The sequence below is a fragment of the Cryptotermes secundus genome, unplaced genomic scaffold, assembly GCF_002891405.2.
Source record: "Cryptotermes secundus unplaced genomic scaffold, Csec_1.0 scaffold1065, whole genome shotgun sequence".
Taxonomy (NCBI): Eukaryota; Metazoa; Arthropoda; class Insecta; order Blattodea; family Kalotermitidae; genus Cryptotermes; species Cryptotermes secundus.
Genome location: NW_019737400.1, coordinates 581,763 through 608,332, shown reverse-complemented (window position 1 = coordinate 608,332; position 26,570 = coordinate 581,763). Strand labels below are relative to the sequence as shown.

The following is a 26,570-nucleotide window of genomic DNA, read 5'->3' as shown; positions in this document are numbered from 1 at the left end:
TCTGAGTACTTCGGTTTCCCCTGCCAATCTTCATTCCACCAATTGCTCCACAATCACCCTCACCTATCATCTGGGGCTGGTACAATAGGCCAGAAGTGGCCGCAGTACAAGGGACTTAGTCCCACCTAACTAGCAATAAAAGAAGAACCTGCTCTGTTGGGTCCCTTACAAAGAGCTAACCTCAATCACTTGTTAATACGGAAAAGCTTCCAATTTCAGAAACGTTGTGTTTTCTAGTTTCTACAATACCGGACGATGGACAAAGTCCAAGAACCCAGTAATTTTGAGTGTTATACACCATTGTCAGAAACCTTTAGAGTGCATTTATTATAAATACTGATAAAATTATAGGAGCCGGGATAGCGCAGTCGGTATAGCGACTGGGTACGGGATGAACGATCCGGTGGTTGGAGTTCGAGTCCTGGTGGTGGTAAGAATTTTTTCTTCTCTAAATAGTCCAGACTGTCTCTGGTGTCCACCCAACCTCCTATCCAATGAGTACCGGGGCTCTTTCCCCGGGGATAAAGCGTTAGGAGCGTGAAGCTTACCACATACCTCCAAGTAGTTTCGAGGTAAAAGAAAATGTGTATTTATACATCCACTCCCTCATACGCCATCAGGGCTTAATGCTTAATTAGTTAAGCACAGTAACAACTTTACCTTTTCTGATAAAATTATCGTGTTTCTGGACATTATCCATCGTCATGATTTTATTTAAAACCCCGTACTGTTTTAAATAAAAACAGGACGATGGATAATGTCCAGAAATATAATAATTTTATTAATTTAACATTGTCACAAAATGAATACTGATGGTTATAATCTGAAACAACCTTGGAAGTTCCTGTCTTCTGGGGTAGAACGCCCTCTTATTCGGAGAAAATATCGCCTCCATATTCAAGGTGTAAAAGTAAAGCAATGAAGAAACCAGCATGAAGTAGACAGCGAGAAGAGGAAGCAATGTTTAAATTTTAGACGTTTCACGGCTTTGAAACAGATGTAAATATATTATTGTATGTTGAAGGAAGCTTGATAAATAGGCTGTCTTAGTATATTTGTAGATAGTAACGGAGGACTTACCTGAAGGCATTGAAGAAATCTGATTTTCTGTTTCCGCTTGTCAGCCGCAGTTCCAAGACCGACCTCTCGAATACAGTACGGGAATATGACATTATGCTACATGCAACGGTTTTGGTAATTCGTCGGCATCTGAAAGACTTACCATAATCATGTGGTAGATGTGGCTGTAACTTCAGCCATTCCTTCAGGTTCTTAACGTCTTCTTGAATCCTATTTTCGCTAACACCAGCATCAGCCCTGACGCGTTCTATAACGTCGTTGCTAGGAGGCGGAAGAGCCATGTTGCGAGTTTCTGTCGCTACTGACGAATTGAGGTCCGTGGCCTCGTTCTTCACCCTCGGCGAAAGTTGCACTGCTCTAACGGAACCTGAAGCACACAAGAACATTCTCATGAAACCACACTGCAGCGTGACTTCCTTGAATTCATTCTGCAGAGGCTGCACCACTGCTGAGAGGTCAGCTCGTGATGTGCCGGCTTCAAGACTCCCTCCAGAGACCGGTCAACTCATTAATGTTATGGTCTTGTGTGATCAATGCCGTCTAGTTTAGCAGATATGTATGAACGTATGAGACAAGCCTGATACCACCGTTGTCAGCGTTTACATCTAAAGGATTTTCTCGGTGGTTTTATCAATTTTAATGCGTCTAATGTTTAAAGTTAACCATATGCAGCCCATCAGAGTGGTCGCGTGGTCTAAGACACGAACCATCTTAGGCCGCTTAAGCACTGGGTTTATGGGTTTGAATCAGAGTCGAAACAGGTATGTCTGCGTTTGTACTATGTTTGTATTGTCGGTCGCGGTAGCCGAGCGGTTTGAGGCAAGTACTGTCTTCGCTTTCTCGGAAGCCGGGATCGTGGGTTCGAATCTCACACAATACATGGATGTTTGGTGTGTGTTTAATCTGTGTTTTTCTTGTCCTGTGTTTAGGTAGAGGCCTTGCGACGAGCTGATCTCTTGTCCAGGGAGTCCTACCGTCTGTAAAATGATAAAACATAAAAACAATCTCGACACCGCAAGGTATAAGAGGAACGGATTAAGTAAGTAAGTAAGTAAGTAAGTAAGTTGTATTGTCCTGTGGAGATAGTGGCCTTGCGACAGGACTGATCCCCGTCCAAGGACTCCTACCGATCGTCAATAAGATTATGAAACTGAAATGAGACAAAGCGTTTCACGAATGCCCTGTTCTCTAGAAGGAACAACAGGATATATGATTGAATATAAATGAACCTTATACATAATTAACGCCAGGACTTTTTCTAGAAGTACTATATGTATCACTGTGCAGCCCTGTAGTTCACCGACGTTTCGGAGGAACATATTCCCCCATATTGAGGGTCTAAAAGTAAGCTAGTCTTGTTGCCTTCTTCTTAGTGGTATTTTTCTGGGGGTTCCTCCGAAACGAAGGCAAAATTCTACCGCATTACATGGAGAAGAGACTTAGAAAGGTACTACAATTCATAATTACCCCTGTGACAATAGCGGCATCATCATATAATTATATTCAGCTGATATTTGTTTCGAATCTCGGACTCTTTACTGGTTTTAATAAGCTGTTAAGTAATGTCGTTACAGCCTTAAAATGATACCATTATAAGTATAATTAGTCAAAGCTGAGTATTGTTTGTCATTCTGTTGATTCTGTAGAAACCAGATGTAAAACTGACATAAGTTAGTTATATTAAAACCAGAAGGTGGTGGTAATAATCGACGGTGGCTCAGTCGGTATTGTGTTGTCGTACATTAACGAAAGCAGCAATAATTTATACCACTACTGTGCTTATTCTACAAAGCTTAAGAAGTGGAAACCCTAGCTATAGATGGGAACTCTTACACTCTTCCGTTGAAGTTTAGCGGGCATTTCACTTTTTAGCTATGAGCTTGTAACTATGAAATATCACTTGACCAATTTTTATTCACAATTTCATTAGTTGTATTTGGCCGTCAACACAGCAGTAAAAATAAATCAGTCGAACTGGTCACATTGGTTTTATTTGATATTTACTACATATTTCGGTCCACAATTGGGATCGTTTTCAGGTGGTCTAATCAAATACGTCTCTTGTTATTGAATTGTGTTAACATAGATCCATATTAGCACTATTCATCACAATAATATAATACATACAACCATCACGAAGTTGCAAAAATTGTTCTAATTTTAAAAGTTTCAAAATTTACAATTTAATATAAAATAATTTAAATAAAATAATTTAAAATTAAATATAATATTTTAAATTTAAGATTATATGAAGTTCTCATATCGTTGAATGTAAAATTCTGTGTTGTTCTTGTGTTTATGCCCCCCATTTTAGATTGTCCTTCTCTGTTATATCATCTGGAATTGATCTATTACAGGGTTACTTCTACTCTTGCTCTTACCCATCCCTCTGTGCTTGTCTGTCCCAATATCTTTTTTTCCCCAAATTACCAGTTACAGAAATGGCAATGATATTCTTCTTGTAATCTCGAGGAATGCTTTGATGTTGCCGTTACATGGGCGGATTGGAGTCCAATTCAGTTACGTTTCCAATAATCCTGACATATAAGCACAAAAACTCTGTGGCTTTAGTCCGCAAGCGAACTATACCGACCGAGCGACCGCCGCTTGTCGGCGAGGTTAGTGCCAACTTTAGTGGATAGAGAGTGTTGCGTGGTCAGCACAACGAATCCCCACGGCCGTTAATTTCGGGATTTTAGACCAGAATTATCCTCACATATACATAAAGAATTTTGTAACAGGTGATGATTGCTGTGAATTTACTAAAATTTGTAGCAGCTTTACTGATGAACTGTCAATAGTCAACACGTTGCACGTACGCAATGTGCCACCCGCGGACTAGCAGTCATTTGTTTCGTTGTAACTTGTCTCGTCTCTCAGAACAGATAGTATATATGTGAAGTGTAGTTAATATTTATCATCAGAAATGACGTAATTTCAAGACGAATGTTAAGACTTATTTCGTTTAGAAAACACGCACGAAGAAAATTTACATATAGACCAGTTTTAGACAAGTGCCGAGAACCTAATATGAAACCAGCAGAATAACTCAATAATATCTACAGATAACACGGCGACAATAGGCTTCTATGCGTGCTTGAATTTACATCTCCATGTAAAACATAGGGCATATTTGAAAATGTACATTCTGTTAACTTGAGTATTGAGAAAAAAAATAATATAATCGATTTTGATGTATATGTATGCGTTATGCCATTAGTCACTTCGGTCGCAAATAACGGGGAATATATTAGACCTCACCTAGAAATACGCTGGAAAATGTATCTTCACAGAATGCCTATGTAGAATGGGGTCTACACTTATTATATTCCTCCGTCAACACTAGTATGAATATCTTTACTGATATGATAAAAAAAAGAAGGAAATTTATCCCTGTAATAGGCTGTAGATGTCCATAGGATTCTGAGCCGTCGAGGACAGACATTCGGCTCACAGATGGCCGTTAGGTTGTCAGGGTTACGCTCCGACCGCCCTTTATCCCCAAGAAGATTCCTGGTACTCATTTCTGCTATAAGCTGAGTCGACCCCAGGGCCATAGTGCAGCTGGAAGTATTAGGTCAATTGAAAAATCCAATGACCACATGGGGAATTGAACCCGTGACCTTCCGGCTTGTGACATAGTGCCTCAACCCACTACGCTGCAGCGTGTCTCCCTTAGTGATATGATAGATGTCATTTATTCCGAAGCATAAAATTACTTTATGATTACACTGTGTAGAGTAAATTACAGACGGGCTCCATCCTGATATTTCCTTAATTTATGATGCCATTCCCATGAACTGTTTCGGAACAGAAACGATATTTTGGCCTAAACATGAATGAATCACCACGCCATTCCTTATAAAGAAACCACTAAACGATACTGTTTTTTCTGATTATTATATTTCTGGGCATAATTCCTCGTCCTGTTTTAGATAAAAACATGACGATGGATAACATTCAGAAACATAATATTTATATTAATGTACAACCGTCATAAACTTTTACATCTTAATTACTGTTTGTTTTAAATAATTCCATTTTAAGTTGTATTTCGTCGGTCATGGTAGCCGAGCGGTCTAAGGCATGCATTGTCTTCGCTCACTCGGAAGCAGGGATCGTGGGTTTGAGTCACAGACAAGGCATTGATGTTTAGTGTTTGTGTATGTGCGTTTTTCTGTGTCTGTGTACAGGTAGAGGCCTTGCGACGAGCTGATCACCCGCCCAAGGAGTTCTGCCGAATGTCTGAGGTCTAGTAAACCGAAGTGAAACGGAGAGTTTCATGGAGACAGGCCAAGGCTCAAATTTGGGGCAGTAGCGCAAAGAAAAGAAAATTATCTCCCTGAATAAGGAATATATTTCTCTTAACTTGGATATTCTGCAACACATATGATTCCTGTATTGATATTCTATGTACATGTCGTTGATTTCGATGAGCCTTTCTCTGGTTTCCCCTATGAGGAAAATTTTAGGATCGTGACGTCAGTGACAGCTTAACCCTCGTATATTTTATACTAACCGTGGTAATGAAACGTGTTTATATATATATATATGGTACGATGTATTTTCTTTTTTGTTTTGAGATAACTTGAAGAATGCCGTCTTCCCGAATGTGACGCCGTGTATATCTTGTGTGAACCAACGTTTCGGAGGAACGTATCGCCTCCATCGTCAGGGTAGGAAAATTCGCACAAGTTCTATACAGCACCATATCCCAGAAAAGGGCATTCTTCATAGTCACCGCCCCGAAAACCTCAAATCTTACAATGAGATAACTTGCTTGTGTCTGAGTGAACTACAATTTTATATTTGTGAAATTCGAGCTAGTAACAAAATATTTGAGTACGGGAATTCTATTCCGTTTGCAGGGCGTGCACCACACGAGTCGTGTTCTGAAGATCACACGGAGGCCGTACGTAAGAGCCCAGGAACATGGAGGCGATGAACGTAAGTAACCACAAGAATAACAGAAACAGTTTTGACATTCGAATGCATTGCACGCTGCTAACATGTTAACCTCATTCGAGATCAAGACTTTGCCTGGACCTCAGTCACTGGATTGATTGAGATTAGCTCTTTCTAAGGGGCCCAAGTGAGTAGATGTCTTCCTTTCTCACCTGAAGACGGAAACAGATCCGGTTTCTGAAAAATCGTCGTGTCCTCTATTACCTAAAATTCCGGACGATGGATAAGTCCAAACCCCCAGTAATTCTGTGAGTCGTGTTTATTGTTATACCTTGATATAAACAGCCTTACCTTATTTCGCGATCGGCCAGTTTATATGCACCAGATATGATATGGTGTTTGCTCGAACTCTGTACTATAGTAGAGTCACTAGATACGTGGGAACACCATTAAAGATTTAACATCACTCCGTCCACATGACCATCTTCTTTGTTATCCAGAGAGGCAATACAGTGACGCGTTTGGTATCTCCCACGAAGTCTGCACAGATGCACTCACACACATTCGCGTATGTTGAATGCTAAGGCGCTTTGTCACTCCGATCCGTTCAGCATTGCAATTAGAGTTCCTCTCCGAAACAGGAAGTAGACAGACCTATAGCCTCAGGACAGCAACTCTCTCGCGTACGTAACATAGAAAGTGCAATACTAAAGTTTGTGGGCTCAATTAAATAACAGACAATACCAACCGAAACTCTTTTCTTTTCTCAGTGCGGATGGCTGACTCGCAGTTCTTGTCTTCTTACTAAACAGGGCCTACAGCCGTCCTGCCGCTAAATGTGTTAAACCGTAAACTGGAAAAGAGTACATAAAAATGCGAATTTATAAATGAACCATCCGTAAAAATCCGGTAAATTGGTCGCAGGATGCCAAAGAATGTATTCTCAAATCATCTTGTAAGTATTATTTTATTGTAGTTCGCATCCTACCACGTAAGTACAACTAATAATACAAATTTCGATCCCGTAATTACGGAAGACGGAGAAGTTCATGGAGGTAGGCCTAGGCCTACTGGGGCTGTAGTGCCAAGGAAAACAAAACCGGAAGAAGAATATATAAAAGTAGGATCATTAGTCCACAAGAAGTTTGAGCATGGTAATAACAGTACATTGAGGTGGCACAACAATTAATAGAAGAATCTGAGAAGGCTAAGCGAGGTATACTGCAGCTCACTGCAGCTCAACACAGCACAGTGAGGTGGCACAACAATTAATAGAAGAATCTGAGAAGGCTAAGCGAGGTATACTGCAGCTCACTGCAGCTCAACACAGCACAGTGAGGTGGCACAACAATTAATAGAAGAATCTGAGAAGGCTAAGCGAGGTATACTGCAGCTCACTGCAGCTCAACACAGCACAGTGAGGTGGCACAACAATTAATAGAAGAATCTGAGAAGGCTAAGCGAGGTATACTGCAGCTCACTGCAGCTCAACACAGCACAGTGAGGTGGCACAACAATTAATAGAAGAATCTGAGAAGGCTAAGCGAGGTCTATTGCAGCTCAAGACACGAAGTCAATCATAACTCACATTTTTTAAATAAATTTTTAAAATAATTCTAAAATTAAAATTAACTTTAATTTAATTATTAAGTTTAATATGAGGCAATATCCCTAAAATAGTATATAAATAAACATGAGTGTAGCCACTTTATGGCCTATGTATGTAAATAGGAATATAGGGATTTCACATTGAAATTCAGTAATTAATAATGGGTAACTGGAAACACCTGAAGATGACCCTTTAATTGCTGAAACATGTAGTGTAACCCAAATAATAAAAATGCTATTGGTTTGACGGCGAAATTTGTATTGTAAACTTAACTAAGATTTGAGGTTTCTCGCATTGGTGGTGATGAAGAGATCTATCTTCTGGAATATATCGCTGTGTAGTCTGATGATCAACCGACGTTTCTGAGGAGCATGTCTCTTCCTTCTTGAGGGTCGAAGAATAAGCAAAGTAAAAAATCAGTGTGAGGCAGGTAGCAAGCGAAGGCCAGTTGCATTGAAGTGTTTATTGTTTCTATTGTAGTTGTATTAAGAGCAACATTACAACAGGAAAGTTATTGAACAAGTGATTATCTACAGTCAGCTCAAAAATGACGTAGAACTGAAGAGAGACGGTGTTCATTGCTCCTCGCTCTGGCTTCCACGTATTGTGATAACGACAAGGAAAACAGCCTTAGGTCACGCAAATAACGGGTGGTTACCCTTGTTGCTAACAGGACACCGCTGTTCGAATACTTAATCAGGAGATATCCCACTGCATGCGCTACAAATTTTCTTTTCCTGCAATTCGTTAATATTTCATAAGTCGTAAATCCTAGCAACATATTTATTTTTGTCATATAACAAATTTTGTTCGAAATGAGCTGTCTTACTTTGTGAACAAATTATGTTCACACGGTGAATGTGAAGACAATTTCTTAAGGGATATGACAGCCCATAGTCAGGTAGATTATTACCGATGTTTCGCAGGAATTTTCTGCCTCCGTTGTCATGGTTTAACATTATTATTCTTGACGATAAAAGTAGCTGTTTCGTCCGAATCTTCGATAGCAAAGTTCAAAATTAAGTTTGGCTTTAGCGTGACGAAAAGTACGGATTGTATTGTATCTATAGGAATCGAAATTATTTTTTACATAACAATTTTAGTGTAGATTCCCAGTAAAAGAATTCACAGTGAATTCCGTCATATACTCTCAAAGGTGAAACTCACATGCGAAGATACAAACATGTTATCTCACAATTTATTAATACTGGCTAGGTACTACAAGTATACGGACGTTTCAGAGGACCACACTGCCTCCAATATCAGTGTCAAAAACGAAGCCAAGAAAGCAAAGAGGAAGAAGGAAACAGTACTATTATTCAGGTTTATGCCTTCAGGGATATAACGTCGTGTAGTTCGTTGAAAGTCAACAGACGTTTCAGGAGAACATGTCGTCTCCATTTTCCAGGTTTAGGATTAAGCCCAGCAAGAAATCAGCATGAAGCAGCGAACAGATCTTTCAAAACCCCTATTCTCGGACTCAATGTGGAGGTAGTGAACTTGTACCAGACTATATTGCGTCACATCTCAGAAGATAGTACACTTCATAGCCACCGCCACGAGAGCCTGAAATCTAATATGTAAGTTACAGGCTAATGGGACCTGTTTAACTCCTCTACCGTGAAGATGTAGACAGTAAGTTCACCCGAAACACTGCTACTGCCTGCTAACACTATACGCTGTCACAATTCAGAAGATTATAATCTTATCACTTCCGCTATGAGAACTTAAAATATCAAGGCAATAAATAATAATTTAGTAAATCGTTTCTTGTGTTTTGCTGAGTGTACATGACTGTAATGTACGAAGCAAGAAGTTTACATGTACAAACGTTTCCGAAATGTTTAAGAAGTTCTGATGTCTTATGGCAGAAAGCGATTTTGTCTTTTTCAGCGAACCCATTACACAGCAACAGCAGATGGTAAGCAGACGTTAAAACGTTAACTTTCTCTTTTCTTCATGGGGGTATTCAAATGCTTTCACTTTCATTTGCTCAGTTTATAAGAAGTCATAGAATAAACTGACGGCAACGTAAGACAGGTCACTGTTCTCTGTCACGACACATAACCGGTTTCCCCTTGTCGCTCCATATAGGAAACACATAAAATTACAGAACAGTAAAATAGTAACGACTCCATGTCAGTATATGTTGGTCTTCTGTGGTGCAACATCGTATGGTCTCGTAGGTGGATGTCTCCATTTTTAGAATGTGAAATTTATGCTGTCTTCAATCATATGACAACGCATAGATTCGTAGATGTTGTCGGTATTTCGGGTGAATATCTTACCTGAGTCTTCAGGAAGTAAAATTTTATTGGTACTTGCTGGGATATAACACTGTCTTCTGGTAGGGGGTGGCGACGTTTCAGATAAATGTATTACCTCAATGTTCACCCACTCACAACCCTATGGGCCTCTAGCCTGCTACAGGGATAGCTTTACCTTTTTGCAAGCAAAGCCGTTTGTGATTTATTTTAAACTTACAGATTACTAGTGACGTTCTGGAACCAAATTTAAGTCTTGTGACGGTGTGTGATGACCTCTGGCAGGATATTCGGGAGCGAAAAGTACAGGTCTAGGCAAATCTTTGTACGCTGCCTACTGTTCGTGTTTTGAATTATCAAATATTTAATCCCGTCTTCCTTAACTTTGGTAAATATAGCAATTATCCAACGCTCTGCCCGGATATCTGTTGTTACCGTTAGTAGCGGTAACAGAAATGTACCTGTGCTTGACCCTAAGGCAGCGTCTACACGAGCGCACAAAATGCGTCCGTTGTAACGAACGTACCTTATGACGGACGTTGCTGAGGACACCACACAGTTACAGAATTCGGTGCATAGTTTTTTTTTTGTCTGCAATGGAGCCAGAAGAAAACGTAGCATTCGCCTCTCTTGTTTATTTCTACAACTGACGTCACGACGTTCGTTACAACGGACGCATTTTGTGCGCTCGTGTGGACGCTGCCTAAAAGACACGATGGTTATTATATGTATCACACGCTTTAGTATCGAAAGAACTCAACATTTTTTCCTCAGCGTGTGTTCGTGTGTTTCATGTGAATCGCACAATATGCAAATATTCTTTCCCCAAACAAAATTAACTGGTTGGTATTTGTAATGGAACCCCATTGTGTTTGTTTTGAGGTAGGAACAGAGATTTTAGACTACTTTCCTTATTCTGGAACAAGAAGTTCTGGGGAAAACCAATCATCTGCTTTCCTTTCACTACATATCGTGTGGTAGGGTACGGATAACATAGAAAACGCCTCAAACACAGTTCATGTGTTGTTGCTTGTGTATTTGTTGCAGCGGGAACGTGTTTACCGAGCCGTCGCCAAGGAAAGGGCATCTTTTCTGGCTTCAGAAAACACCTCTCCCACCAGTTCTTCTATTTTTGCATCATATGGCTGTTTCTTTTTTTTTTTTCCTTTCCCCCTTGGCACTACAGCCCCAGTGGGCCTAGGCCTACTTCCATGAACTTTTCCGTTCACATCGGTTTTTCTAGATCTTATACATTCGGTAGGACTCCTTGGGCGGGTGATCAGCTCGTTGCAAGGCCTCTACCTGTACACAAACACAGAAAAACGCACACACACAAACTAAACATCCATTCCCTGAGTGAGATTCGAACCCACGATCCCGGTTTCCAAGCGAGCGAAGACAGTGCATGCCTTAGACCGCTCGGCTACCGTGACCGGCATGGCTGTTTCTAGGACCACATTAAAGCACCATTCTTCTGTTGCTGTTCACTCCCCTCACATAGGAACGTCCGTTTTTTACAGTCATTTCATAGCAACGGGTCTACGTTCTGTAAGGACATTTACTTTGTACGTAAGTCACCTATCAGTGAATGTCATGTAACGGCAACCAGCTGGTTTCCAAGATGGTAATACATGATTGTGGTTACCATTGTGGTAATGGTCTGGCCTACGTTAGTCTTGGAAATGTCAACCTTGGTTCTTACTGCGGGAGAAAACCATTTCAAGTTGTCAGGCTTCCTGTACTTTATGGGTTAAGGCTATACAAACAAAATCTAAGAAATTTAAATATGGTGAAAACTTCCTCCACGTGTTTCTTGGTTATGTAATTCTCACAAAATTCCAATAGATTTCACACGCTGTGACATACAGCGATGTTTTTGTAAAGGTCGAAATTTTAGACATATGGAAATTTTAGGGTGAAAACTAATTTTAATACACATACATTTATTGCTGTTTTTTTTTACTGCACACGAGTTTCTGCGCTAAAACGGCGTCTTAAGTTTACATAACGTAGATGTATCTAATTGAAGACTAAACGAGGAAAGAAAATCATTGGACATACCAAACCGACGATCTGGTATTAAATTTTCATACTTGGAAGTTACATCCAGGGCCGGAGCAATGCTCATTAGCCGGATGTTCATGTATAGAACTTTTCAACTACATTAAATGGTTTTGTGAGCTACTGTAGACAAGGGCTGCGGAATTTTGATTTTTCGATTAATTGTGATTTGCATAAATTAGGAAGATAGTATGGTGATCTCCACAGAAATAAATTAATAATTAATCATGGTTTTCTTCGAATCCTGCATTTGGGCGGACGAGGACAGTTCATGTTTCAGATCGCGCGGCCACTGTAACCGGCAGGGAGCATTTCATAGAAGGAAAATTTCTTACAGTGACGGTTATGAAGAGTTCTGTCTTCTGAAATATGACGTCATTAAGTTTTAACGAAATATACGACGATAGCATTAACGGATGGACGGGATTTGTTGACGATTTTTATGCTGCATGTTTTGCCACCTTGGCAGTCACTAGCGAGATTTCGTCTTACGAGAATTACCAAAGCTACTGGAAGATGTACCAGTGGCAGTCGCAGTACGAATGTGCTACGCGCATGATGGTATCCCAGATAATATCAGCCATGCTGTGCGCGATGTTCCCAGTAACACCCATTATGACCAATAGATAAGCAGAGGAGAACCCAATGAATTCTCTGGAATTTTGCATGTGGGGACACGTAAGAGCCCCCTGTAATACACGAACATCGTCATAACTAATTTTGGTTAAGTTTTATTCTTTTTAATGTCCCAGAATTTCTGTCGAATTTGTTATAAATTTTCACCATAAAATATTAAACGGTGTCGAAGTATTTTATAAAATGAAGTTCTTTCATAATTGGAATTTTAAGAGTTCTGTCTTTTGTNTTTTTAATGTCCCAGAATTTCTGTCGAATTTGTTATAAATTTTCACGATAAAATATTAAACGGTGTCAAAGTATTTTGTAAAATGAAGTTCTTTCATCATTGGAATTTTAAAAATTCTGTCTTTTGGGATATAACGCTATGCATTCCGTCGAAAGTTGACCAACGTTTCGAAGGATCATATCGCCTCCTTCTTCATTGTTGAATAGTATGCTAAACGAGAAACCAGCATGAAGCGAGTATCAAGCAGAGTTAGAGAGAGAGAGAGAGAGAGAAATAGGATTGCACATGCGTATTGCGATCCGTTCCATTATTACTGGAAGAACAGCTAAAAATATTGAATTCGCTACGTGACAAACATTGTTACTTGTGAATTTGTTAGAGATATTAATCAGGAACGGTATTTTGAAGTTTAGTTTGCGGTTACTGATTGCTCCAAAGTGAATCACATATTTATTTCTTAGTGTCAGTGATATGATGACTCCTGGAGAATTAAAACAAATGACGAATTATATAGCATAATAAAAGGAACGCAGTTAACTTCATCAGAGCCCAAAGAATAATTTGGCTTGGACACATCTGAACGATGGAGGCTGGACGAACAGTTAAAAGCATATTTGACTGGCAGCCACACGCTGTAAGAAAGAGAGGCAGACCTAAGATCAGATGGAAAGGTGACGTAAAGGAAGATGGAATTTATAACTGGACAACTCACATACAGGACAGAAGTAGTTGGAAGGAAATTGTTTTGCAGGCCAAAGCGTTCAAGAAATGAGGCTGTCGAGCCTTATGATGAAGTGTCAGTGATTTGTTGAGAGTTGTGTCCAGTTATCTCAAGGAGAAAGCTACAGCGTGAAGCAAATGAAGTAGCGTTTATGGGAAAAGTAACTATGCAGTACCGACTGTCCCAATAGAGGAAGCACAGCAGTGGTTAGGAACTCTTGGTATTTTTGTTACTGTTAGTGGGGTGGGACTGTCCCTTGTACCGCGGCCACTTCTGGTCTATTGTACCAGCACCAGATGATAGGTGAGGGTGATAGTGGAGCAATTGGTGGAATGAAGATTGGCAGGGGAAACCGAAGTACTCGGAGAAAACCTGCCCCAGCGCCACTTTGTCCATCACAAATCCCACTTGACCAGACCCGGGATCGAACCCGGGCCGCCGCGGTGGGACTAACCGCTTGAGTTATGGCTCGGCACTCTGTGCCTATTCTTAGTGTTCTTCTAAGTTTTGTCACCCATAATGTGAGAATGTGGTATTTCATTAGTGAGTAACATTTATTCTCATACCACATTGCACAAAAAGTTGCATGTACTCCCATGTCATGCTTTCAGGAAATAGAAGCTAACAAAACGAGTGCGAGTATGACAGTTTGTTGGATGTCATTTTTGTGATCAGCGTACTTGATTTAGGGAATACCTGCTTATTTTGCAAATTTTATCATAAGAAATTAAAATTTATTGTGCTGTAACTTTACAGTTTATTAATAAACTTCACACGGCCTGCAATCACGCAATTTAATCTGGAAGGAAAATAGTCCGTGCTTTGTCATAGCCACCCTCGTTCATTTCTTGTACTGCTTAGAAGTCAATGTTGACGTTTCGATGTAAATATTTGTGCCGCAAGAAAACAAAAGAAGGTGTAAGTGTCGTGTAACGTATGGGTCGCGAGCTTCATGTTCTGTTGCAATATATCTGTGGCAGGTAACTTTCAGGTATTCAGAAAACGATGAATAGACAGACAATTTTTAACTGACGGTTATTAAACATGAGATAAACACTATCCAGAGATCACAGAAATTAAATTATCCATATCATTTTGATCTACCGCATACAAAATGAGGATCTCTCCAATTTTACCGCAAAATTTACAGACACTTACTGTCAGTAAAATGAGTCTCTCTGCGCTGAAATAATTTCTTCACATCCTACACGGTTTCATCAGCGACGCGGTTACGAAAGGAAATCTTTCCCCCAAAGAAGCATAAATTTGGATTGAAACTGCTTACTCAACGAGAGGAGGTAATTCAATTTTGATTGATCATTTCAATAACATTTACGAAATTTTCTTTGAGCAATTCTAAGAGAAATCGCCGTCATATACCAACTGGAGCAGGATTAAGTGTTCTGCGCAGGCGCTTACTTCACAACGCGTGCTCATCTAGCGGATGGATATTGAATTACTTTTACGACTGGTATAAGGAAAAGACTTTGACAGATTAGGCACCTTTCGATATATGTGGCACTACTGTTCAGTCAGTGAGTATTGTCATTAATATCTCTATATGTTTATTCTATTTATATATTTCCTTCTACAATTCAAAAATAATTTATAAAATTACGATTGTTTTTCAGTAACAGAAAGAACTAATCGACTTCTAGCTTCCTGAATGATCCTTCGAACCCTAAAAGGTCGCTGTTGCTGAGACTGTCAGGTCTTTTAGACTCGTCTGACCTATATTGTTCACGTTCCAGGAATACATCGTGATAACTCTCCATCTTCTTCAGCCAGCGATCTGCAACATAATTATGGAAATATCTATTCAGTAATTTTACATAAATTTACGTATTTGCTATTAATGTTTAGTTTTTCATTACTAGTAAATCAAAAAAATACCTGTATAATGTGGAATGATAAGGTGGTTGGTAAATTGGAATGGATTTATGTAAGATTTGAGGTTTTCGCGGCGGTGACTGTAAAGAATGCCGTCTTCTGGAATGGATTTAGATGAATGGAGTTAATACAGCCTGAAAGTTTGTGACGATCATATATTAATACCATTGTTTTTTTTAATAACGTTTCTGAAACTGGATTCTGTCACTGTCCTTATGTAAGAGGCTACTCAATTGGGCCTATCCTATAGAGCTGGTCCTTGTCCCATGACTTGAGAATGGGGACAGAATCCAGTCTCGGAAACATTGTTCCTAAATAGAAAAGAGGACGATGGCTAAGGTCCGAAAATTCAGTAATTGTTTGAAGTACTTCATGAATTTTCCATGAGAAACTAAGGACAACAACGAAGAAACTCAGGCAAGGTTGTTGATGATGATTCTGCGAAATAAGTCTGTGTAGACCAGCGAAAATGAAAAGAACCTCGGAGGAATACGTCAGCAATTGGTTGCAGTCTGACTCTTGCTGGTTTCTTGCTTGATTTGTATTTCGAACTTGAAGAGGGATGTATCTCTATCTCTATCGTCAGCTCGTATCATTCTGACGAAAAGATTGCCCCGTTTATAAGAGATTCTAACATTTAAACCTCCCGCGAATTAGCCAGGTCTCAAGTTATTAAATAGCTGCATAAATTCGAGACTGGTTATCCACTAATTGAGATCAACTCTTTCTAAGGGGCACAAATGAGTAGGTGTCTGCTCACACTTCACCTGAGGATGGAAACATCCAGTTTCCAAAAAAATCGTGTTTCCTATTCTTTGGAATATCGGACGACGGAAAAAGTCCAAAATCCAGTAATTCTGTATTTTCTTTCCCCTTGGCACTACAGCCCCAGTGGGCCTAGGCCTACCTCCATGAACTTCTCAGTTTCACTTCGGTTTTTCTAGATCTTACACATTCGGTAGGACTCCTTGGGCGGGTGATCAGCTCGTCGCAAGGCCTCTACCTGTACACAAACACAGAAAAACGCACACAAACATCCATGCCCTGAGTGGGATTCGAACCCACGATCCCGACTTCCGAGCGAGCGAAGACAGTGCACGCCTTAGACCGCTCGGCTACCGTCACCGGCCAATTCTGTATTTTAACTTTGTATTTTTCAGAATCTGTTGATAATGATTTGTATGTGATTATGCGAAGTGAATCTTCATTTATTGTAATAGATGGAATATTCATTTGATTATATTGCGATATTCCACGTGTACTGCAGGAGGAGGTAGTCCACCTGTACATATATCGCAAGTATTCGTACATACGTATCAACTGTCAACAAACGCAGTAGTACTTGTTGGTGACGTTAAAGCACCGCTATTTGTACTGTGTCACTTTTAAGCGGTATTCGTATAATTAAATGTAATGTCCGGACGTTTAAACTCACAAGTATCAGGTGTCGAAGTTGTCGACATGTACATACAGTGGTATATCTGACAGCATGTGACATCTATTGGCATTTTATCTGAACTACATAATCGAGAAATATTTAGAGGTATATTTTCGCTGTATTTGAAGTTGTTTTGAAAAGGTAAAAGGTAAAGTTGTCTTTATGCTTAGCTGATTAAGCACTACGCCAAGAAGGCGTATGGGGGAGTGGGTGTATAGATCCACATTTTCTTGACTTCGGCACTAGTTGGTGGTGAGTGGTCGATTTTACGCCCCTGCCACTTTACCACAGGGGAAAGAGCCCCCGGTACCCGATGGGTATAAGGTTGGGTGGACCACAGAGCCGGTCTCGACGATTTGGAGAAGAGGAAATTCTTCACCCTACCGAGACTCGAACTCCTACCCCAGCATAAAAATTGCTTGCCTACGAAGGGAGAGAAGCTGTGACGAAAGCTGGCAAAATGAATGGCCTCTTCATCTTCATAGATTAAGCCGTACGTCCTCTTGAAGAGTGTGCTGATCCCTCCATCTTAACTGTGGGACGTATGTTTCGTCTTCTTTTTAGGTTGTGTGTTAGAATATTCTTCGGAATCCACCAATTTTCCATTCGTTCCGCGTGATATTTTCAGTGTGATCTGGGTTTTAGTATTTTAGCATTTAGATTAAAATATCCAGACCTTCCCTGACTATATTATTTTTTATTTTGTCTTTCCTTGTGTGACCAGTTCCATTTCTCCTCCCTGTTTTTTTTTCTTATAGTCCATATTTTGGATCCGTATGTAAGGGCAGATCCCGCCATAACTATGTAGGATTCCATATGTCTCCCTCTTCATGACGTGTTAGTCAGTGTTCCTGTCATTGTGCTGAACATTTGATGAAATCTATTCATTTTTATTTCCCAATGTCTGTAGTTTGATACCCTAATTGTGTACTCTAAGTAATTAAAACTATTTACTTGTTCAATTATGTTATTATTTATCACTATTTTAGTTCCAATTTTCATCATTCTTCTCATCACCATTGCTTTTGTCGTATTTACTGACGTGTTCAGTTTATATTTAACAGCTGTATTGTCACAGTGGCTGCGCGGTCTGTGGCATGAACCATCTTCGTCCGCTCGAACGCTGGGATCGTGGGTTCTAATTCTACTCAAGGCATTATTAATATCTGTCTACATTTATTCTGTGTTTATGTTGCTCTGTGTGTAGGTAGTGGGACCTGCTGATCCCCCAGCCAAGGAGTGCTACCGACTGTGTATAAATTAAGAAACTGAAAAAACTGTGAAGTTTCACGAGGGCTGTAGGGCCACAGATAGGTAGATTGTTTAGTGTACACGCTGCTCGTTGCAGTTCATCTTCTGTACCTGACACTGTCACTTTCTTCGTTCGTGAATAAAATTGTGTTTAGGTTAATGCAATTATGGTAATTAAGGTTAAGGTATTTTTTTTTATTACTAGTGGGGTGGGACTAAGTCCCTTGTACTGCGGCCACTTCTGGCCTATTGTACCAGCCCCAGATGATAGGTGAGGGTGATTGTGGAGCAATTGGTGGAATGAAGATTGGCAGGGGAAACCGAAGTACTCGGAGAAAACCTCCCCCAGCGCCACTTTGTCCATCACAAATCCCACTTGACCAGACCCGGGATCGAACCCGGGCCGCCGCGGTGGGAAGCCAACGACTAACCGCTTCAGCTATGGCGCGGCCAAGGTTCAGGTAAGTAAGACTGTTCTGTACCATACCCCAGATTTCGGACACGGACCCAGAGTCTCCGCCATATTCCGTAGGAAGGATTTTCTTCGGTACTTGCTCGTAGAATGACGTCAGGTCGGTGCCATGAACGTGAATCTGGAGCAGAAGCACATTAACTTATGTCCTCAGAAATGGAGTAACCTGCGTGAATATTTTCCATTGTCTCAGCAGATATTAAAATTGACATCTTCAGGATGAATAAAAAACTTCAAAATTGTTAACATATTATTCCTGCGATCTTAATCAATGCATTAAGTATGTAAAATTGTACTCCACACCTATTATTATTATTATTATTATAAAATGAAGGCGAATGAGATGGTCAGTGCGCGCGAGAGAAGAGAAATGCGTACAGAATTTTTTGGAACACCTGACGGATAGAACCACTTAGTAGACCTAGGTGTAGATGGGAAAATAATAATAAAATAATGGTCACTTAATTTCTCATGAAGTTGGTCGCCGGCTTTCTACATCAGATGCCAGTGTTCGATCTCAGGTGAGACCATGTGGGATTTATGGTGTGCGAAGTGTCAGTGGAATCTAATATTCTCCTAATACTGTTTCATTAAGCCCATCATCGTCACTACATAGATATCTATGTCTCTACAGCTCTGATAGACCTTGGCTGCTTTTCACTTTCTTAATCCTGTTCGTAGTCAGTAAGGATCTCTAGACGGGTGATCAGCCCCTCGAAAGGCCTACACATATCATATACTCTTGATACCTCTTGATAACTGGCAGATCTGATAAATAGTAAACTAAAGAAGTAGGGAGCATATGAAAGCTGGAGGGAGGGGTGCGGATTGGATGCATCTGGCTCAGATAGGAACCATGGATGGGTTCTCGGGTTCCATTAATGACTGGGAATTTCGTGAAGCCGTAACACATAAGTGCCGATCACAGTGGCCGCGTGTCTTCGCCCACTCGAACACTGGGTTAGTGGGTTCGAATCCCACTTGAGGCGTGGATGTGTCTGTTTACTCTGTCTTTGTGTTGGTATGTGTGTAGGTAGCGGCCTTGAGGCGGGATGATCCCCTGTCCGAGGTGTCCTACCGACTCTATATAGATTAAGAAATTGAAAAAGCAGCCAAGGTCCCACAAAAGGCTGTAGAGCGATACATAGATAAATACATAAGTAAACCACCAAGTACAACTGGCTAGACTTGCAATAAAATAATCCTAATTTTTATGTCCTGAAGTCGCTTCGCTATCTGTGGCTATATTAGGCCGATACGAGATTTTATGTTCCCCCTGGTTTCTGGTATGTGATACCAGGAAATCTGGTATATTAATAATATATAATATTGTACTTACCCTGTCAGCAATTTTGGATTTGAATACGAGTTTCAGCGCCGCAATGAAAGTATCAGCATATGGCGGGGCATTCAAAATGTGTAACGCCTTAATGCGAAGATTGTACCCTCCCTGGAAGTAGATCAGCAGGAAATTTTATTTATAAATGCGCAGGAACTGACGGTCGTGTTAGTCCGAATCACTTCCCAGAAACAGAATGTATTGACTGAGGTTTCTCTTCAACGTCTCAGCCCCTCCAAAAAATTTCGGCATAGCACAGTTCCTGACCACGACCGACTTCCTCAGCATTGAAGAAAGCAGACTTCTGGGATTTGGCACCGTGTATATGTGGTGTTAACCGACGTTTCGGAGGAACCTATCGCCTCCATCTTCAGGGTAGAAGAAAAAATATAAGAAATCTGCAAGCTAAGAGACCGTGAGAACCTGTAAAAGCAGACTGTCTGCATATTTCTTGCAGATTTCTTATATTTTTTCTTCTACCCTGAAGATGGAGGCAATAGGTTCCTCCGAAATGTCGGTTAACAACACATATACACGGTGCCAAATCCCAGAAGACTGCTTTCTTCATAGTCACCGCCGTGAAAGCCTCAAATCTTCCTCAGCATTCTTTGCAACTTATTATTCATTAATCCTCCAATTTATAGTATAATTTCAGTAATTTCATAAATCGTTAAACAGATCCGAATTAAAGAGAATGGAAAAACATAATCTCTTAATGTCGCCCTTTACTGGATAATTTTATGAATTTCATGTTGATTCATATAAATATATGCTTAAACATTTTGTATAAAACATGACAAGTCTTTACATGTGAAATTTGAGGTTGTCGTTTTGTAGTACCTCACTTTCTCGCATGGAGACAATTTGTTAAAAAACTAACCAAATTTTTCGGAAGAGTAAGTCGCCTCCTACTTCAGGGTTGAAGAGTAAACCAAAGAAGGAACCACCATGAAGCAAGAAGCAAGCGAAACGCGCTTCATGCTTGTTTCTTGTTTCGCTTACTATTCAATCCTGAAGACAGAGAAGACTCGATCCTCCGAAACGTCGGTCCATTCTCAACGGGCTACACGACGTTATTTGCCTTTTTTTAACGCTAGTGAGGTGGGACTAAGTCCCTTGTACTGCGGCAACTTCTGGCCTATTGTACCAGCCACAGATGATAGGTGAGGGTGATTGTGGAGCAATTGATGGAATGAAGATTGGCAGGGGAAACTGAAGTACTCGGAGAAAACTTGACACCACTTTGTCCACCACAAATCCCACTTGACGAGACCCGGGATCGAACCCGGGCCGACGCGGTGGGAAGCCAGCGGCTAACCGCTTGAGCTATGGCGCGGCCCTCGTTATTTGCCTAAGACAGAACTGTGAGCACCTCAAATCCTGCAGCGCAAATTGCAACTTTATGTTTTCATGCATTAGTACTCGTACAGTGCGCAGTTTTCAGTACTTACTAGGGAACATAACTGGAGTTTGCGCAGAAGAGGAAGGCTAATCTTTGGAACGTGTCCCAGACTGTATTTAGCAAGATCAAGTATGTAGATATCCGAGAGGCAGTAATCCTCACATATTCTTATCTCTTGCAACAAATGTCCTATTTTGATGTGGTTCAGAGTGTCGTAGTCTGTGACGTCAAAAGTCTGCAGACCCATTATGGCCACTCGATCACAGTCTGCAGTGAGCTGAGGCAGTGGGATGTAGAATCTGTAAGGAGAGCGCCACATTTCGTATTAGTTCCGCAAAACTGAAAATGTTTGAAACTATAATATTACCTGAAGATTTATAATGTAACGGATTTGTTCTAAGCGTTGCTAGGTAACAGAACGTTAAGCACATCACAGCAACGAATGCGCAACAATAGGGCGCCTATTGCTGTGCAACGCATCGGTGGACACGCCTGAGAACAATACATGATATCCGTTGCTTAGCAGTTGATGTTTTCTGGTTCGCATGCCGGCACATGCCGATTCAGATTGGCACTGACCATATGTAAAATAGACTTTCTCTTACAGAAGGCTCTGTTATGGACCAATGAAACTGATAATCTGCTTTGCCAACAAATTTCGATGGAACTGTCCTATATTGAATTTCAGCAAAATCTTTGAAACGGTTTAAGGCATGTATGGGATAGTTCAATGAGAGACGGGATAGCGCAGTAGGTATAGCGACTGGTTACGGATTGGAAGACCGAGGGGTTGGAGTTCGAGTCCTTGTAGGGTCAGGAATTTTTTTTTCTCCAAGTGGTCCAGACCGGCTCAGGGGCTTACTCAGTCTCCTATCCAAGGGGTACCGGTGGCTCTTTCCCCAAGGTTGAAGCGGCCGGGATGTGAACCTAACCACTCGCCTCCAGCTAGTGTCGAGGTCAAGAAATGTGGATCTATATATCGAATCCCCGATACGCCTTCATGGCGTAGTGTTTAATTAGTTAAGCACAGGAAAAACTTTACTTTTTCTTATGGCCTAGTTCAGTTATGATAGTACAAGAAAATAATCTTGTTTTTTAAAACAGAATAATAGACAATCGAAATTTCATAACAGGTTTTAACGAAACGCAAATATAGCGAGTTTTAAATATAGGCATCCAGCTATCTGATCCTCGATAACGGGCCGTAAACAGACGGAAAGAGTCACTTTCTAAATGTGGTACTCTTCTTTGCTTTGTGAAGGACATATAAACAATAATTATTTACACAATATTTGTTATGGATTTGAACCAGTCTGCATGTGTGTCCCACCCCGTCATTATCTCAGGCACGTCTGTCTTCAGCGTATAGTGCAGGTCCAGCGTCCTCTTGACCTTCTCCGTGCTGTTCTTGCATCGGATGAGCCACCGCTCCAGCCTGCCATCATCTGCAACTTGAATTGCATTGTAGTGCAGAGTTCGTAAAGATATTTTCCCATTCTTACACTATCCTTGTCTTCACATTACTGTCTGAAAATTCCGAAAATGCTTCTGTTACACTGTAGCTGATCCAATAACAAATTAACTAAATAACTAACCAACAAATCAGCTAAATAAATTAACTAACTCCATCATTCTAATACCTACGAATAGACTGTGGAACCTATTTCGGCTTCACTGATGCACCACATTAAGGTTGCACTGACAGGTACATGAATGAATAATTAATTAATTCGCTTAGTGAAGAGTGGAGTCCAACTTTGGTCCACTCGCCACGGCGGCCACTGATTGGCCTATTGTAGCCTGCCCTGGGTGATTATGATGATGGAGAATTTGGTGGAATGAAAATTGGCAGGGGAAACCGAAGTACTCGGAGAAGACTTGCCCCAGCGCCACTTTTTCCACCACAAGTCTCACTTGACAGACCCGGGATCGAACCCGGGAAGCCAGCGACTAACCGCTTGAGCTATGGCGCGACCTTACATGAATGAATAAGTGAATGCAAAATGGATACAAGGAAGACTGAATGAATAAAAAAGAAATTGAATACATTTCGGACTGGATGAAGGAACTAATGTTTGTGTGTGTGCATGCTTGCGTGTAGACGGCTGGACCTGAGGAAATGTTGACGAATCAGTAATGGTATTAATGGGTGCATGAATGAATGATTAATGAATTTAAAGATGGCTACATGAAAGGTTGGTTTAATTTGATGAAGGGTGAATACAGGGTGGCTAGATGAGCAGACTCATGGGTGCTTATATTAATGGAAGAATTACTTGAGGGATGGCTTTGATGAATGCATTATTTATGGTTTCAGCAACGGAATATATGAGTATTGCAATGAAAGGTGGCGTGCTCTGGGAGTAGATATGCGAAGCTTACCAATTTCTTTAGGCAGATGAGGCTGCAGCTGTATCCAGTCCTTCAGATGTTCCACAGCTTCCCTCACTCGTTCTTCATTCAGACCAAACTCACCCCGTACTCTCTCCAGTATCTCTTTACTCGGAGGTTTTAGTAGTTCTGACGGCATCTCTCACCTGGACGAAAAAGAACGACGTGTAATGTTCAATACATAAATTTACACCTCCATGAAATATAAGAGAATACACTTGGACTTTCTGTGTACCTGCCTTTACACCACATGTTCTCAAAGTAGAATATGTGTTAGCAATAATTTATTTGTGTTTCAATGGATTATGACCTCATGCTGTCGAAATGAATAAATAAATGTCAAGTTTCATATTACACGCTTGTGACATGGCTGGTATGACGCTCATATGTATCTTGTAGAAGATACGAACAAGATGGATCCTTACAGAGCAAAACAATTGATCTTTATGTGAGTAACAAGTTTCTGAAGCGTTTATTTGCAGCTAAGAGAGAGGAAATAACAGAGGGACGGAGACAGTTGCTTAGAGAATAGGTTCAAAACGCAGTGTTTCGGAGACTGGATTCTGTCTCCTTCTTCATGTAAGACCTACTGAGCTGGGCCTAATCTAAAAAGCTAGTCACTATCTCCGGGCTAGGAATTGTTAAAAATATTAATCATAAAATCTAAAGGGTGTACCACTTATACGACCTAGACATAGATGGATAAATTATGCTAATTACACGTACATTGAAAAGATTATGTTTTTTAGATGTGGACAGAATTTATCATGTTCAAGACGAGGTCTAGTGATGAGATTTTGTGGTATCAGTGATGAACCATCGAGTTCTATAAATAGGTGATTAACTGCCTAAATGGCCGACTGTCAGCTTTTCAAGGACTGTGGTTCATGGAGTAAGTAAATTAGGTAAAATTTATAGCAGAAACTATTCATTCAAATGAGCGTGCCTATGGTCTTGCAGTGGCACCTCTATCGGTGTTCCCTAGAACTCATTCCAGCTGACGCGGGAGAGAAGCACTAACTGACGGTTACATCAGTTTTCGCAATAGCTGAATGGGAGAGGAAGCTACATTACTTGTTTATATACAAGTACATATAAGGGATTCAAGTTTCTTACTCAGAACATGAGAGTGGGGATGGAACTGATGGACAGGAACGCAGGGTGTCCTTGAACACTAATGTAAATGTTGCGTGATGTTTGGAAAGTCGCTTTTTTTTATTGCGGCCGTAAGAGCTAAATTCAAGCTCCTTCGCAGAATGATTTATTATACTCAACACATGTCTGACTTTTTATCATGTGAGCTTTGTTAACTACAACAACATAGCTTAACAAATTGCGAAATAATTGACGTAGAATCTTACAAATACTTGAGGACAAGAAACCTGTTTTAACTGCCATTTTGGAGGAGGAGGAGGAGGAAGAGGAAGATGAGTAGGAGGAAAAGGAAGGGGAGGAAGAAGAGGAAGAAGAAGAGGAGGAGGAAGAAGAAGAAGAACTGGATTGAAATTAAAATGAATGCTGAATGAGTTTGTTCTGGAAATGTAAATTTGACTGATAAGCGTCAGATCCTTTTCATCGAACAGCTATTTATGGTGTTGATTCTTTACTTGATTCTTTACTTGTCATCACCAAGCAGTTAGTTATTCAAGACGGTAATTGTTACTTATTTTGTTAGGTATTTCCCAACAGTTAGTACCAATATCCATACATATATATTTACAGTTTTCTTGACCTAAGACCGTAATATTTCACCTCCTGTTTGAATTAGTTCTGCAATAATTTAATCACTATCTAGAGACTTAAGCTTACTTTTAAATAACAATTTCATCCCAAAAGAACTACGCTCAGATACTAAATGGTTAGATGTACATTTCTATCCCCGTAGCATCAGTGACCCTATGTACATTCAAAAACTGTGAGAAGTTGCTCTTTGATTTACCCAAATATTGTGGGAATCTGCAAGTAGATCACCATTCTCTTACTACATTAGATTATTTTTGTGGTGGGTAACCCCTCTATAAAGGTCGCAGATGTTCTTCTTACTTTTCGTTGCATACTCATTAAATTTTTGTTTCTGATATTCCCTCTTTTTAAACTTGAAATGCCTTCTGGCTTCACTCATTATTCTATTCAGATTATCCCCATTTATTTCACTTCGATCCTGCAGCCATTGCAGTTTGGCTTGTTTCCCTTGATCTTGTAACTCTGAGCATCTTTGTCGAACCATGGTTTATGCTTTCTTTTTTTTTTTAATTCATTTTGTCTTGGACTCTCGTTTACTGAAATTCTGATATTTTCTCAAACCGTTCCACAATCTCTTAATATCCTCCTCATCATGTAAGTTTTCAAAAGCTGTGAACCTATTTGAGATTTCAACCCTCTACCTCGTTTAATTTCTTTACGTTGAACTTCCCTATATGAACTCTGTGTGCTGTTTGTTTGCTCACTGCCAGTCTCTCCCTAACATTGCCATCAACAGACAGTGGTCGGTATCACAGACTGCTGCCCTGAACGAGCAGACATCAGACACCTCAATGCCTTCTATCAAAATACGGCCAATTTGATTGTGAGTCTATCAGAATGTTACGACGTGGAAACACTGTACTTTTGACATTCACATTTTTGATGTGGCAAAGTTTACTACTGTAACTCCATTATCATTACTAATTTCGTGCAAACTCTCATTCCTAATTATTAGTTTGAAAATGACTTCCTTGCCTACTTTAGCATTGAAATCTCCTAACAAAATGTTCGTTTGGTATTTAAGGAATTTATAGAATACATATTCTAGTTCTTCCTAGAACCTGTCCTTATTATCATAAATTTTATCTTCCGTTGGGGCATGAATATTCAGAAAGATGATATCACAACAGCGACCTTTT

At 40.3% G+C, this 26,570-nt stretch overlaps 1 protein-coding gene across 1 annotated transcript in view; it reads right to left on the bottom strand.

Moving 5' to 3' along the window:
- Positions 1-26,570, bottom strand: part of LOC111870392 — a 38,263-nt gene that overhangs the window by 10,615 nt on the left and 1,078 nt on the right. Inside the window, exons 2-9 of the mRNA XM_033753830.1 lie at positions 23,680-23,834; positions 22,583-22,748; positions 21,347-21,596; positions 19,896-20,006; positions 18,572-18,677; positions 15,150-15,297; positions 13,385-13,416; positions 1,223-1,447 (exon numbers count right to left, since the gene is read on the bottom strand). Coding sequence (XP_033609721.1) covers positions 1,223-1,447; positions 13,385-13,416; positions 15,150-15,297; positions 18,572-18,677; positions 19,896-20,006; positions 21,347-21,596; positions 22,583-22,748; positions 23,680-23,827 — 1,186 coding nt within the window. The 5' untranslated portion in view covers positions 23,828-23,834. The remainder of the gene's footprint in view (positions 1-1,222; positions 1,448-13,384; positions 13,417-15,149; positions 15,298-18,571; positions 18,678-19,895; positions 20,007-21,346; positions 21,597-22,582; positions 22,749-23,679; positions 23,835-26,570) is intronic.